The 18,360-nt window shown below is 43.3% G+C and overlaps 1 protein-coding gene across 1 annotated transcript in view; it reads left to right on the plus strand.

The window, feature by feature from the left end:
- The first annotated feature begins 225 nt into the window (after positions 1-225).
- Positions 226-18,360, plus strand: part of strn3 (striatin, calmodulin binding protein 3) — a 36,603-nt gene continuing 18,468 nt past the window's right edge. The window contains exons 1-5 of the mRNA XM_041971336.1: positions 226-750; positions 9,943-10,046; positions 11,770-11,843; positions 17,011-17,089; positions 17,275-17,436. Coding sequence (XP_041827270.1) covers positions 502-750; positions 9,943-10,046; positions 11,770-11,843; positions 17,011-17,089; positions 17,275-17,436 — 668 coding nt within the window. The 5' untranslated portion in view covers positions 226-501. The remainder of the gene's footprint in view (positions 751-9,942; positions 10,047-11,769; positions 11,844-17,010; positions 17,090-17,274; positions 17,437-18,360) is intronic.

The following is an 18,360-nucleotide window of genomic DNA, read 5'->3' on the forward strand; positions in this document are numbered from 1 at the left end:
ACTAAATTTAAAGAATTTGCAAAAACTCGTTTGTCCAATAATTAAAACTTGGTTTGGTTTGACAAATGCATTATTTTGATTAAATTTACCATTAAAATCTAATCATTTCCCAGATAATAATTTTTTAATTGAAAATAAAAGCACCACATTTAATAACTGTCACTATCAAAAAGGGAAAGTTCATTCTTTGGCCTGCAGTTCAGATTTAATGGAGCATGGGCTAAAAATGAGGATGGCTGTCCCATCATGCAGCGCGGCTGGATTCTCCCATCGTGACCACCACATCCAGACAGAGCGGTGATGGCGGCCGGTTAGATCCACACGTAAACAGCGCCTTCACATAGCCGCACTCCCCGAAGCACCCTGGGGCAGTCAGTGTCTCCCACCGCGGAGGTGCCAGTGCCATAGGCAGCGTGCGGAGACGCGGGGATTTCTCGGCGGCCGTTACAGCCTTATAAACAAAACAAATTTACATAAAAAAGAGAAAGAAATAATTAAAACATGGAAGAGAACCCTGGAGGAGGAGGAGGAGCGGCCGCCCCTCGACAGCCGCCGCCGCAGCAGCAGCAGGGGATCAGTAGTAGCGCTAATCCTTTGGTCGGAGCTGTCATGGTGCCACAGCAGAACGATGACCTGCTCCGGCCGCAGCAGCAGTACACCATCCCTGGAATCCTGCATTACATCCAGCACGAGTGGGCCCGATTCGAAATGGAGAGGGCACACTGGGAAGTGGAGAGGGCTGAGCTCCAGGTTAGTCGCCTAGCTTAGCACTGATCCGGCTACACAGAACCAACAACAACAAAAGGGGACGGTGTGATTGTACAGTGCTGTATTTAATGTCGCTTTGATATTTTAGAGGAAGATTAGTAAACTCCAAACCAGTCTGCCAGTCTGTCCTGGATGTATCTGCGCGGTATGTGGCTCACGGCTGAGTAAATATAATTCTCACTGGAGCTAGCTGTTAGCTTCACATCGCTGCCAGAGATGAGTTTAGCAGCTAGCTGTAGTTCATCTGTTGTCTCTGAACCCTGTGAGCTCCTGGTAGTCTTTTATTACGTCGTAACGAGTTAAACCATGTTGATCAAATGCGATTTATAAAATAATACAACTAACAACTTTGACTATTGTGGTCTTTAGCATTAGCACAGTTAGCTGTTAGGTTAGGCTAATGTTGGTATTTAATCAAAGGCTAGGCCTGAGACTGATTTTTAGAGGTACTTTGAGTTTTTAAAGAAGGTGTATTATGGATAAAAGTTTATCAAAGAAAAAAAAAGATAGTTCAAAAGGTATATAATAGAAAATGACAGCTAATTCTCTCAGCTTCATATGTTTTATTTTTGGGGGGGTGGTTCAGTAGCAGGAATTTGAAGACAAAATCTTGACTATTCATAATTTAAAATATTTTGAGTTTATAAACAATAACAGTGATGGACGAAAACCATGTTAAAACTAATGTTAAGTCAATAAAGGTTAATAATTAGTTTACTGAGGCAGCTGTCAAAATATTCAATACTATTCATCTCTTACAGAAATGGTAGAGCAGAGGTCCACGCACTGGGCTGAAAATCAGAATTCACTTACTGTGAGAGATTTATGAAGAAATTTAAACAAACTCAGTTGAATGCCAAACCACTAACAATATACAATAGCTTTGTTCCAATTCAGGGTCTATGCACTTCGAAGTGTGCAGATTACATAGACTACGAGTGTCCTCTGTAGTCTGCACACGCCGAAGTCCACTTAATGTTTGTGAAATGGGACAGCCTACTAGGGCTGGGCGATTAATCAATTTTTAATCACAATTACGATCTGGGTTTTCAACGATAAAAATGAAAGGATCCGATTATTTTTGTCCTTCGCAGTTTCCTCTTGTGCTGTTTTCAGTTGCAAATCGAGCGCAGCTGGCATTGCAGCGCTCTGCTGCAGACTCCTCCCACTGCTGCAGGCTCCTCCCACAGCCCGACCGCTTTAGCTTTATTCGCCAGTGTGTCGCTGGACACATGGGAGGCGACGTGGCTCCTTCTCCATCATTTTCTATGGAACTTGCGCAATGAGGTGAAAATTGCTGCCCTCCTCCAGCCAAGCGACAGGTGACATTCGTGCATGTGAAGTGTTGCGCTCGTTCACGTAGACGTGCACACGGGGCTTGCGACGCAACACAAGAAAATAGAAAAATGTTCGAATTTTTTGAGTCGCGACTAAAATAATCCACAAGCTTCCAGAGACACAGACAAACAAACGTTATAAACAAACAGAACTTTTTCTCAGTTAACACATTAAATAACACGTTGGACAAACGGCATCACTGCCGTCTCGTCTCCATGTTAGTCAAGTGTCTCTCCTGCCCTGTGGGATGAGTGTGGTGAGTTTGGTGTGAAGGACGTGGCTACAGTCCAATGTTTCGCCACCGCTACGGTTCTGTGGTCAAGCCGCACCATAGAGCTGTATAAAAATGTCGCGCTACATTTTATTGACGCAGATTTCAACGTGAAAACGAAATGTCTCCAGACTCATTTTTTCCAGATCACACCGGGCAGAACGTAGCTGCTGGTCTGAGACAAACAAGAGCTACGGGGACCTGGAGGAAAGAAACTAGTCTGTATTACAACAGACAACGCTTCAAATGTCACTCTTAACAAACATGTTTTCATGTACTTGGTTTTGTCTTATTTTCTTGTGCGCAATGAATTCTGGGAGAAAAGAGGCTGCAAAGGATGCACCACCAGCAGCTTTCGTTAGCGTGGATTCGGAGGCTCCGTGCACATGGGACAGTGCTTGGTGCACCACTGTGACATATATAGCCCACGAATCTGCACTTTGAAGTGCATAGACCCTGAACTGGGACACAGCTAATATTTGTGTCTAAATGTCGTTTCGCGCACATCTTATCGACAAAAAGAAATCATCCTCTTTCACCCACTCACTTTCAATCAAACAGAGGCAACTCAGTGCTGAATCATCACGTCCTCACATAGCCTGTTCTGCCACCGTTTCCACCTTCCATCTGACTCAGAGGCTAATCAGTGAGGGATAAGCCCCCTTAGCACTCCCATCACCCCCAATTCACCTCTCTACTTTCACATACTACTCTAATGTGTAGGGGAGCTGCATGGGTTGTGCCAGGAAAAGCAGATAGGATTAATAAAAATAACATAGTTTGTTTAGTCACTTGACCTAACTATCCAAAGAAGGTGACCATTACATCTTGGAATTACTCCCTGACCTGCATGTGTACGTCTCAGGTACAATGTCCATGGTGTTTTTAAGGGAAGATGATCTTCTGCTTTGAAGTTATGGCAGACTGAATCAGACTTTATTAAGAACACATTTGCTTGATCAAGTCAAAGCTGGATATCCTTAACTAGCCATGAGTCTTTAGTTAAAACGTGGTACCCTCCAGTGATGCTGTAGCAGATCTGCAAGCCCAGGACGGCCGTGCAGAGCCCTGACTTTAACAGTTGCTTACCTCTCTGGAAAGTCAGATCGGAAGTGAAAACAAACATGACACGTGGTTTATTTTTCCATTTTCCATTTTTTAAAAACTGTTATTGTTGTTAGCTGTCCAGTAGGGCTGGAACGATTAGTCAATGTTGTTGACAATAGTTGACAATAAAAAATAGTTGACAACTAATTTACCCGTCGACTGTTGTCCACAAAAACAACAAAACAAAACAAAAAGAAACTATAATGAGACATTGTCTTCTTACCTATCTCTGCTGAGAGTTGCACATGCACAATAAAGTCCACAAGGAGAAAAATATGGTGGCCGACTGGGGAATAGAACGGCGGCAGAGGACGTCAAAAGTCTGAAATAACTTCACGTTAAACTTACAAAATAAATTAAATATATGTCAGATTTGTTAAGTGGACCTTGTGTACCACAGAAGTACGTCTGCAATGCTCGAACATTTAAAGAGGAGGAACGTCGGATTTACATAACAACCTCATGCTAGATTTCAAAGCTGAATGTGAAATAAAGATCCATTTAATAATTATGAGATACATAATCCGATTGGTTGACTAGTCGTTTTAATAGTCGGTGACTAATCGACCATCAGAATAGTCTTTAGTTGCAGCCCTACTGTCCAGTGTGTTTTGTGCCAGTTCTGTCCACCAATCCGCTGTCCTTCATGTGCTGTGGAACAATAAAACTTCAGTCACACCACAAAACTGAATTTGGGTTTAAATTGTTCTTACCAGGCAAGTTTAACTAAGGAAGAACAAAAGCTACAACTCTAACAAATCACTGTTTCTGTTTCCCTGGATCCTTTCAGGTCAGGAAACAAAACCAACATCGCCTTTTACTCATTAGGAGTTCCTGAAGAAAGAGGACCCGGAAGTTTGAATAAAGTTTCTTATTTATTTTGGGCTCATCAGAGGAACGATAATAGGTTTTAGTGTATGTGGTGAAGAAAAGCGTCTGTTCGACTCCTGACTTCCTGCTGGGACATGTGCCAGTCCAAGACCCTAACATAATAAATGAAACAGTCGGCTCTAAAGAAATCAATGTTTAGATTTCAATATTTCACAGCAACAAGTAGGAACAGATATTTAAGACATGCAGTATTGATGTTATTATTAAACATATTCACGAGACCTTGCAGTTAGTATAATTAGTGTGTCAGCACCAGGTTAAATGTCTTTAATCATTCCATTCTGCTGGTGTATGTCTAAGTTTTTAAATATAATATAATATAATTTTATATATATATATATATATATATATGAAAGTGAAAAGGAGAGAAAAATGTTTTAATAAAAATATTAATAATAATAATATGTTCTATATATCAAACAATCAAATTTTATTTCTAAAGCGCTTTACAACAGCCCTAGTTTATCAAAGTGCTGGACAGGGATTAAGAAACAAGAATAAAAACATAATACACTTATAGATGATGAATATCGGTTTGTTTGATAAGTTACACCACTCATCAGTGTGGCCTTAAACAGGGCCAGGTCTGTGATGGAGCATAGCTCCAGGGGCAGAGACTGCCTAACACCAAGTCGCGTACAGTCAAGTGTTTATGTTGTTAAAAACTGAAACTGAATGGGTTTGAGAGTTCATTTAGCTGAAGCAGAGCTTCTTGTCCCGTTTTCCTGCACTCAAATCGGAACTTTGTGAAACTGGTTTGTGAGTCTGGAGCTTTTCTTGTTTAATTGGATCAGCAGCACCTGTTCAGATTTTGAGGAGTTTCTTGAGTCAAATGTTGTCATAACATAAACTTTCTGGTCCTTGTTTTATTCCTCCATATTGAGCTGCACAAGGAGACAGTGGAGAGGAAAACCTCCATTAGAACCAGAACCAGGAAGGACAGACATCTGCCTGGACTGGTTGGGGGTGGAGCTGACAAGAAAGAGGGGTTAACCAGCAGCATAACTCTAATCCAGGGATTCCTGCTGAGAAAATAGAAGAGAAACACAAATAAATGACAACAACAATGTCAGATTTCTACATGGAGAGTAAACAGAGCAGAGAGAAGCCCAGTTCATCTCCCAGCAGCCTCGACCTATAGCAGCAGAACTAAAGGGGTGGATAAGAGTCACCAAGCCAGACCTCCTATAAGATTTATCAGGAAGGAAAGTTTGAAGATGATCTGAAGGTAGAGAGGGGGTCTGACACCTAAAGCCAAACTGGGAGCTGGTTCCTCTGATAACTGAAGCTTGACAGTCTTCCTGAGGTTCTCAGGTCCAAAGACAACAACTTCCGTCTGCCTGAAATTAGGAGGAAATTCAGTCATCCTGGCCAACATCTGACCAACTGATCGGTTTCATCAGGTTTCAAACTCAAACTTTATTTATAAAGCCCTTTTCATGCCAAAGGCAACACAAAGTGCTTTATGGTTAGATATGAGTATCATCTGCAAAGCAATGAAAGTTTACGTAAAGGAAGCATGTACAATGTGAAAAGTATTGGTCCAAGTACAGAACCCTGAGGAACTTCATGGCTTGTGAGAAAGACTCATGATGAACATGAACAAACTGGAATTAGACAAATAACCAACCTTAAGTGGTTCCTTTAATCCCAATACTCTCCAGCCTCTGAACCAGAATGTTCTGATCCATGGTCTCAGATGAGATCCAACAGGACCAGATTCTCTGACTCCATGTTTTGGTAAAGGGGGCAGCGCCTTGGGACAGGAGGCTGTAATTAGGCAGCGTGGCCTACTGGGCCCTCTGCTGACAGCCTCATCCTAGCTGAACACTAAAATTAGACCGGTCCAAAATAACTGCAACACACAGATGGTCCAACTCCCTGTCAGTCACAAAACAGATGAATACAATGTCACCACATTTTCCTTCATGTTTAACTCAGTAGCTGCTTAGAAAACACCAAAAAGAATTTCTCTGTGAAGATCTTTTAATTAAAGGTTTGTTGGAGTCTGGACATGGTGTAGAATCAGGTTCAGGACTGAGTAAGACAGGAGGATAAATGCATCAGTGATGCAGTTGCTCAAAGGAATGGCCCTGATGACTCACCCCTTATACAGCTTGGTCTGATCCGTCAGGCTGGTAAATTTGGGCCACTGACCTCAGCACACACACTAACATGCATCTCTTCACCCCCTCGTCATCCTCAGTGTGCAGTGGTCTAACCTCACCAGGAGTGTTTGATTCATACAGATCAGGCTCTGAGCTGGAGAAGTTTAGTTTTACGACCTCAGAAAACTACAAGGTGTCGCACCAGAGCTGCTGGGTGTCACTCATACTCAGATCTGAGTGTGGTGGTAGATCCGGTTCAGATCTGGTCCAGCTGCAGATCTTTGTAAGAACTGGTTTCATTTCACACATCTGAGGGTTGTCCATCTGGTGTGCCATCTTAGGTACCTCACAGTTTCATTTGATTACGATTCAGGTTGCTTTGATTAGATAATGAAACGATTTCAGGATTTCATTGCATCTTTTTTTCCCATTCAGGGTTTTATTCTCACTCCATGGCTTGTTCATACTTTTTAATCCATTCAGTATCCATTAATTCAAGTAACAAATAAAAAATTATCTCAACCATAAATAAATGCAGCATATTTTTCATGGAATCTACAGGAAAGATGTTAGCAATAATTAGGAGCAACAGGTCGGTTTGACGTCAGAATAACTATCGTTGGTTAATGCGCATGCGTAGCACATAAATCTACAAATGACCCATCAATTCAGCACCACTGACCTTTTTGGAAGTGAGGCTGTAATGTTTAAACACTTATTGTAGCATTGACTTATTAGCCGCGCCTTCTTCCATACTGTGAAAATGAACATGTAATGATTAACTTTAAAAATAACTATTGCTAAATAAAATATTAAATATCTTTTGTAGCCTATCAAAAAGTAATACATTGCTATGCTGTTTTGAATAAGTAGTTTAAACCGACAGACAAGGCAATGGTATGCTATTCTGACAACGCATGTCCCACCTTCAATTTCGGCGGCTTCTTCTCCTCCTCCTCCTCTAACTTGGGCGGGGAACGCATGAGGTGCTGCTGCATGTTGTAGTATTACTACTATATTTTATTTTGGGTTTAAACAGTTTACATACAGAGCGAGTCTTGTCCGATCTCTTGTCCATAAAAACCAAAATGTTTCCAAACGCTCGCCCTCAAACCTAATGAGTAAATTTCACGCTCAGTAACAGTGTCTGAAAGGCTAGCTGCTGGCTTTTTGGTATCTCTGTGCTCGTATTAGGGAGACGGACCAGATATTATATGTCGTTAATATGTCCAGGCGGCATGCGTGACTTTTATGTTCCTGCGTCACTTTTCAGCTGTGTTACCGTCATTTACTTAATATGACAGATAATCAGTTTTGAGCATTTATGAATCATAACTGAGTTGGCATTTGTCACATTGATGAAAAAGTGAATCGGCCCAGCCCTTTTTGCCTCTGATGTCCAGTACGATGAACAACATTGCAGACTATGGTAGCTGAAACTGGAATCAATTGTAAAACGTGCAATATGGTAGAATTTGCACATATGTGGTGGTTATTTATTATCCTCACTAATTTAAATCTGTTTTCCACCATGCCTATTTTATCTACTAAAAGTTTAAGGAACATCAGGTTTTAAAGACATCCTATGAGCTGATGAGGATGCGCTCAGTCCGTTATGGACCATTCTAACTGACGTCACACTGCTTGCTTATGCTGCCACGTTGGGTGGCAAAAAGCTAGCTGGGACCCGCTCCCGCTATAGTGACTGTTAACTGTTTCTCATCAGGGACGAACTAGTGGACTTCACATTTTCCAAACCAGCACTTACGTGATCAGGTCAGACAGCGATATAAAAAAAACAAAACAAAAAAAAAACTAAACATGCGCTTGTTGGTGCTGAAAATCTGTATGATTTTACAAATTCCTAATTTAAAAAAAAAACCAACAAAAAAACTCAAACATCCAACTGACGAAGATATTGCTACCAAATTTACCTTACCTTGACATTTACGACTACCTGGTCAATGGACAGTCGTACTTCACAGGAGCAAAATTAAAAGCATAAAGTCAGATTAGAGGCTTATAAATATTTGTTGGCAGGATGGGAATCAGACCTTCACCTGTGGAAAGTTTTTTCTCTTCATGTCAAAGCTGAGTAGAAACCAGCAGATGCAGATAACGTTAACTCAATGTAAAAGTTATGGATGTCCCGGTGAGATATTTAGGATATACGTTACAGAGAAAACATTGCTGTTTAAAGTCTGTTTGGTTTATTGAGACCACAAAAGAAAATCCATGTCCAGCTTTTCATACACACTGAAAACTGCCGTCACCATGGTGATCCAAGATGGAGGCTGGATTAGTGGAACATCCAACCAGTTTTATCACGGTGGCATTTCCACTGGAAGGAACTGGAGAATATTTTGTTCATTTGCTGCTTCACACGAAACATGACTTACGTATAAACTTCTTATCTGGCCGTCCTCCTGGTTACACATGAACAACGTTTCTGTGTTTCTGGTTGAATGAACCTGAAAATCTGTTCAATAATTAAACAAATGAACGAGACCATTTTTTTTATAAACTTTAATGTAATTTGTTTTTTCAAACTTTTCCAGATCATGCTTTTGCCTTTTTTTTTCTCAGTGCAGACAAACAGGAAGATGGACGAGACATAGGCTGGGGACAACAGGTTGTCTTTTACCCGAGGGAAGACACATTAACCTGAATTACATGTCCGTTAACAACAGACTAACGTGAAGTGTCTGGTCCTGGAGAGCAATAATGTTAAACCACTGCAGTTTGCTGCATTTTAGTAACACACTGCCTTTGTTTTTCATAAATAAATATATTAAAAATTAGAGCATCCCACTGTAAGTAGACTTGAAAAGCGTATGAAACAAAATTTTTGATAAACTTGCCACCAACAAAGTGCTGCTACACAGATGAGAGCGGTTTCCAGTTATCTGGTTTGACGGCAGCAACACATTTAGCCGTTGTTCAGGGGATGTTGGTTGGAACATCCAAAGGCACAACACGGATGTACTATGTTTGTTTTTTTTACACAAAAAACTAGCTGTAGGTCTGAGCCCAGATTACAGAGAAAGCAGCACAACACTTTTTAGCTGTCAATTAAATACTTTCTCAACTATTTGCCAGATTATGTTCAATATGCAAAAGAGATCATTGATTTGAGAGTAAATTTACTCCCAAATCAAAATTGAACACTTTCTTCGAAAAACATGGTGCTGATGCAACATGTCAGTCAGCTGAGAAAATGTGTGGACAGTCCAACAGTACCGATGGTGGGACCTTGACATGTCCAGCAGTTAGTTGTTGGTTCTTGTGTTAAACTCCTGTAACATGTCCCTGAAGTTCCTTTAAAGAGGAGGTTTGATGTCCAGCAGCTGTTCTTCTTCAGTTCCCAGCGAAGTTAATGCACTATCATGTAAACATGTTATGAATCATGATCATATGTTTTGAACTCATCTGTCATGGTTTGTGTTTCTGTGTCTGTAGGCCAGGATAGCGTTCCTGCAGGGGGAGAGGAAGGGCCAGGAGAACCTGAAGAATGACCTGGTTAGAAGAATTAAAATGCTAGAATATGCTTTAAAACAGGAAAGGTAAGAATTGTATGTTGATATTCAGATTGGGTTACTAAATTTGTTTAAAAAAAAAAGTTAAATAAGCTGGCTGCATAAGTATGGACACCCTCAAACAAAAACGTTGTTGAAGCATTCTGTCTTCCATCAGTTAAAGAGACTAACTCATAAAATCATGTGGAAAAATGTCCTCTGGTCTGATGAGACCAAGGTGGTACTTTTTGGCCACAATTCTGAAAGAAAATTACTTCTCATCACCAGAAGAACAGCATCCCCACAGTGAAGCATAGTGGTGGCAGCATCATGATGTGGGGTTGGTTTTCTTCAGCAGGAACTGGAGCTTTGGTTAGAGTGGGGGGAGTTCTGAAAAGGTTCAGATCCAAATACACTGCTGGGCCAAAACCTTCAGATGTCTGTTGGAAAGCTGAATCTGAATTTCCCCTTCCAGGACTGATCCCAGCGGTCCAGTCAGAACCAGAACCTAGATCCGGCAGATCAGTGGATTGACTCAAAGTGGGCTGAGAATAGGGATATCACTGTTATAAATTTTCTTGGTACAATTGTCATCAGAGAAATAGACATGATTTTACACTGATCACGAGTATTTTATTCCCAACACTATAAATGTGTAAAACGACATCAACACTCATAAGTCTGTAAGTTTTATTTATTTCTGTCTTCTGACATAACAAAATAATAGAGCAAGGTAAAGTCTCATTCCAACTAAATCTCTTCTTCTTTGAAAAAGAATAAATAATTCTTACATAATAACTCTAGATTTCTCTCAGAGAAAACCGATGGAAAGGCTACAGGACCTCTACCTGGACCTCTACCTGGACTTGGGGGGCTTCTTTCCAGAAACTACATTATAAAAATGCTTTTGAGCATTTCTTTAATAAGCAGAAAAAACATCTGGCTAGCTTTGACTTCTAGCTGTCCTTTAGCAGAATAGTTGCTGTTTGACACATAAATAATACTGGAACAGTGGGCATAAAGAAACAAGACCACATCTGGAACTAAACACACTTTCTTCTACAGACCATCACACACTGACCATTAAAAGGCTAAAATTGACCTCACCCTGAGTCGGTTATGTTGTAACAGAGAAACTATCTCTATCCAAGTTTTCAAGACTTTTTTTTTTCCATCAAAATATCCCTCCAGTAAACGCTGATCAACACATTGCTTAGATCTGCATTGCTTAATGTTTAGAAGAAAAAACTTTCCATTTCCTTTTTTAATGTCCAGCTTTATAGGCTGACACATCCTCCACAGTCACACTTGGCAAATTTTTTTTAGAAGCAAAGAAATCCCACCAGGTTGATTTAATCTGTTAGCTTGGAGGAAATATCTCTTCATCTGCCTTACTTTGCCATGTAAACACAGAAGGAAAACAAAGCAACACAATGCTAACAAAAGCATGTTATTTAACTTTGTTTTCCTTCCTGATCTCATGATCTGGTTCAGACTTGATCCCACACAAAAACTCATAATGACGGATCTTTATTAAATTAAATAATTAAATAATTGCTGTTTAAAGCTTTAATTGTGAAATAAAGTACTCATGGCATCCCTAGCAACCAGCTTATTTCACGTTTTTTATTAATTGAATTATTCGGGCTATTAAAGGTCACACTGAAGGAGGAATTGTTTGGGAATTATTCACTCTAGATTCATTTTTTAACATCACCCCGGATTTTACCAGGGGTGTGAAAACCTTTATCCACTTTTCTTCTCTTCTCAGAGCAAAATATCACAAGTTAAAATATGGAACGGAGTTAAACCAAGGAGAGATGAAGATGCCAAGCTTTGAACCAGGTAGACAACACACAAACTACACAACTGTTTACTAGAGCTGGGTTAAAAAAATCAGTCGACTGGCTACATCACCTAATGTAGGTGGAGGATTGCGGCTTCGCTGGGATGGGGGTGGATATGGGTGGGGGGTCCCTGGTGGCTTCGGGTCTCCGGTTGTCTCCTGGGTGGGGATCTCGGCTGCTCCGCTGCTGGGTCGGCTGGGGGTTCCGGTCTGGGCGGGCGGCATTGGGTGGGCCCCGGGGTGGGACTGCCTCGTGGCGGTGGGGGGTGGCTGCCGGGGTGCCTGGGTCGGTGTCCGTCGGCCCCTGGCCGAGTGGCCGGTCGGGCCCGGGGTGGGCCGGGTGGGGGCCCCGGGCTCTGGGGTGTCGGGTCTCCCCCCTCTCCTGGGGGTGGGGGGTCTGCCGCTGCTGGGGGGTGCTGGGCCCGTCCGGATGTGCCGTGCCGGGGGTTGGTCCGTGCCCTGGTGCTTGGTCGCAGCCCCGGAACCTGGGTGGGGGTGTGTTTGTATTTAGGTGGGTGTGTGTGTGTGTGTGTGTCTGTAGGTATGCGGGTGTGTGGGTGGGTGTAGAGGGATGTGTGTGCTGTATGTGTGTGTGGGTGTGTATGAAGGTCTAGGTGTGTGCGTGTATGTGTGTGAGTGGTGTGCGGGTGTGTGTGTGGAGGTCTATGTGGGATGTGTGTGTGGGTGTGTGTGAAGGTGTGTATATATGAGTGTGTGCACGTGGAGGTCGAGGTGTGTGTGGAGGAGTGAAGGAGTGGGTGGAGGCGTGAGTATGTATGGAGGTGCTTGTGTGTATATGCAGGTATGTATGTGAGTGCGTGTGTAGTGGTGTATGTGTATGGAGGGGTATGAGAGTGTGTGTGTATGTGGGCACCGGTGTGTGTGTTCATAGGTATGTGCGTGAAGTGTGTGTGTGGAGGTATGTGCACGTATTGAGGTGTTGGTGTATAGAGGTGTGTGAGAGGGTGTGTGAGTGGCTGGGGGGAAAAAAAAAAAAAAGTGTGTGCGTTTGCAGGGGGTTAGGACGTGTCCTCTGGGGGGCGCCCTGGCCGGGTGTTGGGGGCGTGGGCCTGGGGTTCCCTTCCTTTGCCTCGCCCCCCTCCCACTCAGAAAGAGGAAAGTGGCCCCTTGGGCTGGTGGCTGGCCCCTGGGGGGGTTCGTGGCGTGCCTGGGTTGGGGTGCCTGCTCCGGGCCTGTGACGCCCTTCGGGGCCGGCGGGGGACGGGGGCGCCCTAAGCCACTGGCGGGTCGTCTTCCAGGGGGGAGGCTTACTCCCCTCTGGACCTACATCTCCTGACCCCTCCCCTCCCCCACTCTTCACTACATACACAGGTAGGGCTGTGGGAGGTGTGCTTGTTGCGCTGGGCGGGGCAGGGGGGTCATCATAGTGGCCCTGTTGCTTCGCCGAGCGGCAGCATGCCTTCCAGCTTTTAATTCCACTTAGTCACTGAGCACAAATAACATTTGCAACATACAAACACGTTTTGGGGGGTGGAACATGTGGTGTGGGTGTGGGGGGATGGGTGGTGGAGGGATGGTGTGTGGGAGGGTGGGGTGTGTGGAGGTGGATGCGTGGTGTGTGGGAGGGGGGGTGGTGTGGGTGTGGGAGGATGAATGGTGGAGGGATGATGTATGTGTGGGAGGATGGGGTATGTGTGGGAGAATGTATGGTGCAGGAATGGGGGAGTGTGTGGGAGGATGGATGGTGGAAGGATGGTGTGTGTGCGGGAGGATGGATGGTGTATGGGAGGGAGGATGGTGTGTGTGTTTGGGAGTGGTGTATGTTTGGGAGAGTGGGTGATGGAGGGGTGGTGTGTGTGTGTGGGAGGATGGGGTACGTGAAGGTGGATGTTTGGTGTAGGAGAATGATGTATGTGTGGGAGGATGGGTAGTGGAAGGAAGGTGTGTGTGTGTGTGTGTATGGGAGGTGTGAAGGTGGATGAATGGTGTGTGAGAGGGAGGATGGTGTATGTGTGGGAGGATGAGTGGTGGAGGGATGATGTGTGTGTGGGAGGATGGGATAGGTGTGGGAGAGTGTATGGTGGAAGGATGGTGAGTGTGTGGGAGGAAGGATGGTGTGTGTGTGGAAGGATGGATGGTGGAAGGATGGTGTGTGTGTGTGGGAGGACAGAGTATGTGAGGGTTGAATGGTGTATGCGTGGGAGGATAAATGGAGGAGTGGAAGGAGAGTGTGTGTGTTTGTGTGTGTGTGTGTTGGTCTGGGGGGGGGGGGCAGGACTGGTTCTCGGGGTGTGAGGCTGGGCGCTGGGGTGTGGGGCTGGCCTCTGGTGGTGGCCGTCTGGGCGGGCCGGGTCCCCCCGGGTGGCGTGGTGGCCCTCGGCCTGTGGGGGGTGGGGGGGTGTGTCCCTGCGCTCCTGGGCCCGGGCCCTCTGCCCCGTCTGTCCCGGGCGGCCGGTGCCCGGGGGGGTCGGGGACTGCTGGCCTCGGCCCGCCGGGGCCGGTGCCCTGGGTCCGCGGGGCGGCTCCTACTGGGGTCTCCTGCTGCTGCCTTCCTGGGCGGGCAAGTGGTCGTCTCTGTGGACCGGTCGGGATCTGTTGCCTGCGGGGGGGCTGGTGGCCTGGGTCTCGGGACCGCTGGCCTGACTCTGGCCTCTGTTCAAGTGAGGTGGCATCTGCATGATCACTCTGCATGGTCACTCCTTCCTGAACGTCTCCACACAGTCTTTGCGTCGCCGTGTGGCCGAGTTCTCCAACACATCCACACAGGTTTCTCTGCGCGTGTTCTTGAATACAGCAGTTTCACTTATATCTATTATCATATTTTGTTTCTTTTTTTAATTATTTCTGTTATTATTATTATTATTACTCTTACTCTTATTATTATTATTGTTACTATTATCAACTAGTTGTGTAATGGCCTACTGGCTAGGATGATCGTAGCTATATATGTTGTAAGTAGTATGGATTACATGGTCTTCTGTATGATGTTTCAAGTCCCCACCCGCACTCCCCACACCCTTTCTGTCCCTCTCTCTCCCCTCCCTCTTCTCTCTACTTTCTTTTCTCTCTCTCTCTCTCTGTCCCCTCCGGTCGAGTCCAGCATTAAGAGTCTGATTTAATAAAGTTTTTCATCAAGAGGGACTTTATACATGTAGTATAAATCCCTGCTTGATAGAGTAAAATTGCCCAGCACCAGACAGCAGCCAGACAATCATTCTGTTTGCAACGATGCTGGACAAGACAGGTTGAAAAAAAAAAAAAAAAAAAAAAAAAAATCAGTCGATTTTGAATAGATTCAAATTGAATTAAAAGATTTTTTTATTTTTAATTTTTAAATACATGTCCTTTCTGGTGACAACAGTGATCCTACTTGCATGACACACAGATCTCAGCAAGATCTTAGCAAATATACACAGCTAAATAGTTTCCTGTGTCGGTTCCGTCCAATCAGCTTCTCTCTCTGAGATGCTCACATTAGCAGCTAACGCTAAGACTGGGTACCACCGTGTTCCAAAAAACACTGAATGTTTAAAAAATGACAGGAAGTGACATCATGTCTGTAATTCTGATAATGGACTGGTGTTCTGACATTTCACCTCACCCTTTGAGACGTGCTACCCATGCCTTCTGTGCAGGCGCACAACACAAAACCATCATTTCAGTGTGCAGTAAAGACGCCTATAAATCCATGCAACCCTCAAGTCAGCGTCTAACAGCTGTCAGCTGTACCTTTTTGCCTTTAACTTTCATTTAATTTATTTTATGTATTTTCATAGAAATTGCTTTTCTTTCATTATTTTAAAAGCCTAGTATTATAAACTTTCTTTAGTTTATACTGTTGAGGCATCCTACCTGCACAAATATAGGCTACTGTTTAAGGAAGCACATTTTATGGGGTAGTTTATACAGTCGGATCAGCCTACCTTCATAAATATAGTATGTAGCTACTTTTATGGGTTCAGGGGTTAACTTTTACTGTTGTGGCATCACAGCTGTACATCTGTGCTGTGAGACATTTGTGTTGTGAAATCAACTTAATTTTCATTTATATGCATGTTCTAGAAATTGTATATTATAAATTATTATTATTGTTGTACTTTATGCTGCACTTTGATGAGGTTATTTCAACTGTCCACTGCCAAAGTCATCCTACCTGCATTAATATATAAGGTGACACACTTTTATAGGGTTTTTTATACTATTGAGACATCCGACTTTCATTATTTATTCAAGGTTTTATTTTTGAACAACCAGGACATTATATCTTAAGATCGTACCTGAAGGGTACTTGAGTTAGTTTGAATTATTCCACAAATACATGGATTAATGATCTTTAAACTAAAAAACTACGTTTGATCATACAAAATGGTGAATTGTATAAATAATACGCATGGTATTCTGCTCTGATGGGATAGCTCAGATCAACAGATGATCCTATAAATTCAGCCTGCAGTAGCACGTTTCGGCAGAACACCGGCAGTGTTTTACCAACTGTTATAACGAGACTAGCCACCCCACTACAAGGTCAAGTTTATTCATTTTGATTTTCTATTCAGTGCAAATCACAAACGAAGTCATATAAAGTCTCTTTTCCCTAAAACAGGTTGATATGTAATGCTTTTATAAAAATAATAAAAAAAAAATAAAAGGTGCGATGTTATTTATGTCATAGCTGCTCTCTGTGTCCACGGTGGAGTTTTGCGCTGATGCCTCACAAACAGACAAAACACAAAACACGTCAACCAAGGTGGAATTGTGTGTTTGTTGCAGGTGTTTATCATGATTAAGAATGTTCAAGTTTTTTTTAGAACAGTGGGTCATTCTACTGTGTTCTGATATGCTATCATTATTGATTTGAGATGAGAAGAAATGGGACAATTTACCAACCTGAGAATAATCCAATGATTATTCTCAGGTTGGTAAATTGTCCCATTTCATTTCTCAACAACAAAGATTACTGATTTGTCTTCTGTTTTTTTTTTTTATATTTTATTAACTAATAAAAACTGATTTTAATGCAAAACTAGACTCATTTTTAGCATTCAAACATTTTATCTTGAAAACGAAGATTTCTTCTGTCTGTTTGCTCTTAATTAAAGTTTATGCTGTAACGACGTTTCTAACATCACTCAGGTTTGTTGCTGTTTCTGGTTTGTACCAGCAGGTGGAGATGTATATGTCAGAATTTCTGTTTTTGTCCTCTAGACACCAAAGAGTCTGAAGTTTCTGCTGTTCCTGCAAATAGTCAGCTGACATGGAAACAAGGACGGCAGCTACTCAGGCAGTAAGTCTTCAGATGTTTGGATGGTAACTCCAGAAGTTCCCAAATCATAGTAGATCATAATAGCTGCTCCCCATTCCTCTGCTTCTGTAAAATATTTACAAGCTAAATCAAATTTTTTTTTATTCTTTATGATTGAGCTTTAAAATCAGCTGATATAATCACAAATTTCACTGTGTTGTGTTCAGGTACCTGCAGGAAGTGGGATACACAGATACTATCCTTGATGTTCGGACTCAGAGGGTTCGCTCTCTTCTGGGACTGTCGGGTTCGGAGCAGAACGGAGCTGTGGACAACAAAAACCTGCAGCACCTCATCAATGGGACCGAGCGTTGCAAAGACAGCAAGAGGTGATCTCAGTCACGTTAACCCGGTCCGGACCTAGAACAGATTTTTCCTTCCGTAAACCGGCTCCTATAGTCACGTTAACCCGGTCCGGACCTAGAACAGATTTTTCCTTCCGTAAACCGGATCATATAGTCACGTTAACCCGGTCCGGACCTAGAACAGATTTTTCCTTCCGTAAACCGGATCCTATAGTCACGTTAACCCGGTCCGGACCTAGAACAGATTTTTCCTTCCGTAAACCGGATCCTATAGTCACGTTAACCCGGTCCGGACCTAGAACAGATTTTTCCTTCCGTAAACCGGCTCCTATAGTCACGTTAACCCGGTCCGGACCTAGAACAGATTTTTCCTTCCGTAAACCGGATCCTATAGTCACGTTAACCCGGTCCGGACCTAGAACAGATTTTTCCTTCCGTAAACCGGCTCCTATAGTCACGTTAACCCGGTCCGGACCTAGAACAGATTTTTCCTTCCGTAAACCGGATCCTATAGTCACGTTAACCCGGTCCGGACCTAGAACAGATTTTTCCTTCCGTAAACCGGATCCTATAGTCACGTTAACCCGGTCCGTACCTAGAACAGATTTTCCCTTCCGTAAACCGGATCCTATAGTCACGTTAACCCGGTCCGGACCTAGAACAGATTTTTCCTTCCGTAAACCGGCTCCTATAGTCACGTTAACCCGGTCCGGACCTAGAACAGATTTTTCCTTCCGTAAACCGGATCCTATAGTCACGTTAACCCGGTCCGGACCTAGAACAGATTTTTCCTTCCGTAAACCGGATCCTATAGTCACGTTAACCCGGTCCGGACCTAGAACAGATTTTTCCTTCCGTAAACCGGATCCTATAGTCACGTTAACCCGGTCCGGACCTAGAACAGATTTTTGCTTCCATAAACCGGATCCTATAGTCACGTTAACCCGG

The sequence above is a fragment of the Melanotaenia boesemani genome, chromosome 20 (assembly GCF_017639745.1).
Source record: "Melanotaenia boesemani isolate fMelBoe1 chromosome 20, fMelBoe1.pri, whole genome shotgun sequence".
Lineage (NCBI taxonomy): Eukaryota > Metazoa > Chordata > Actinopteri > Atheriniformes > Melanotaeniidae > Melanotaenia > Melanotaenia boesemani.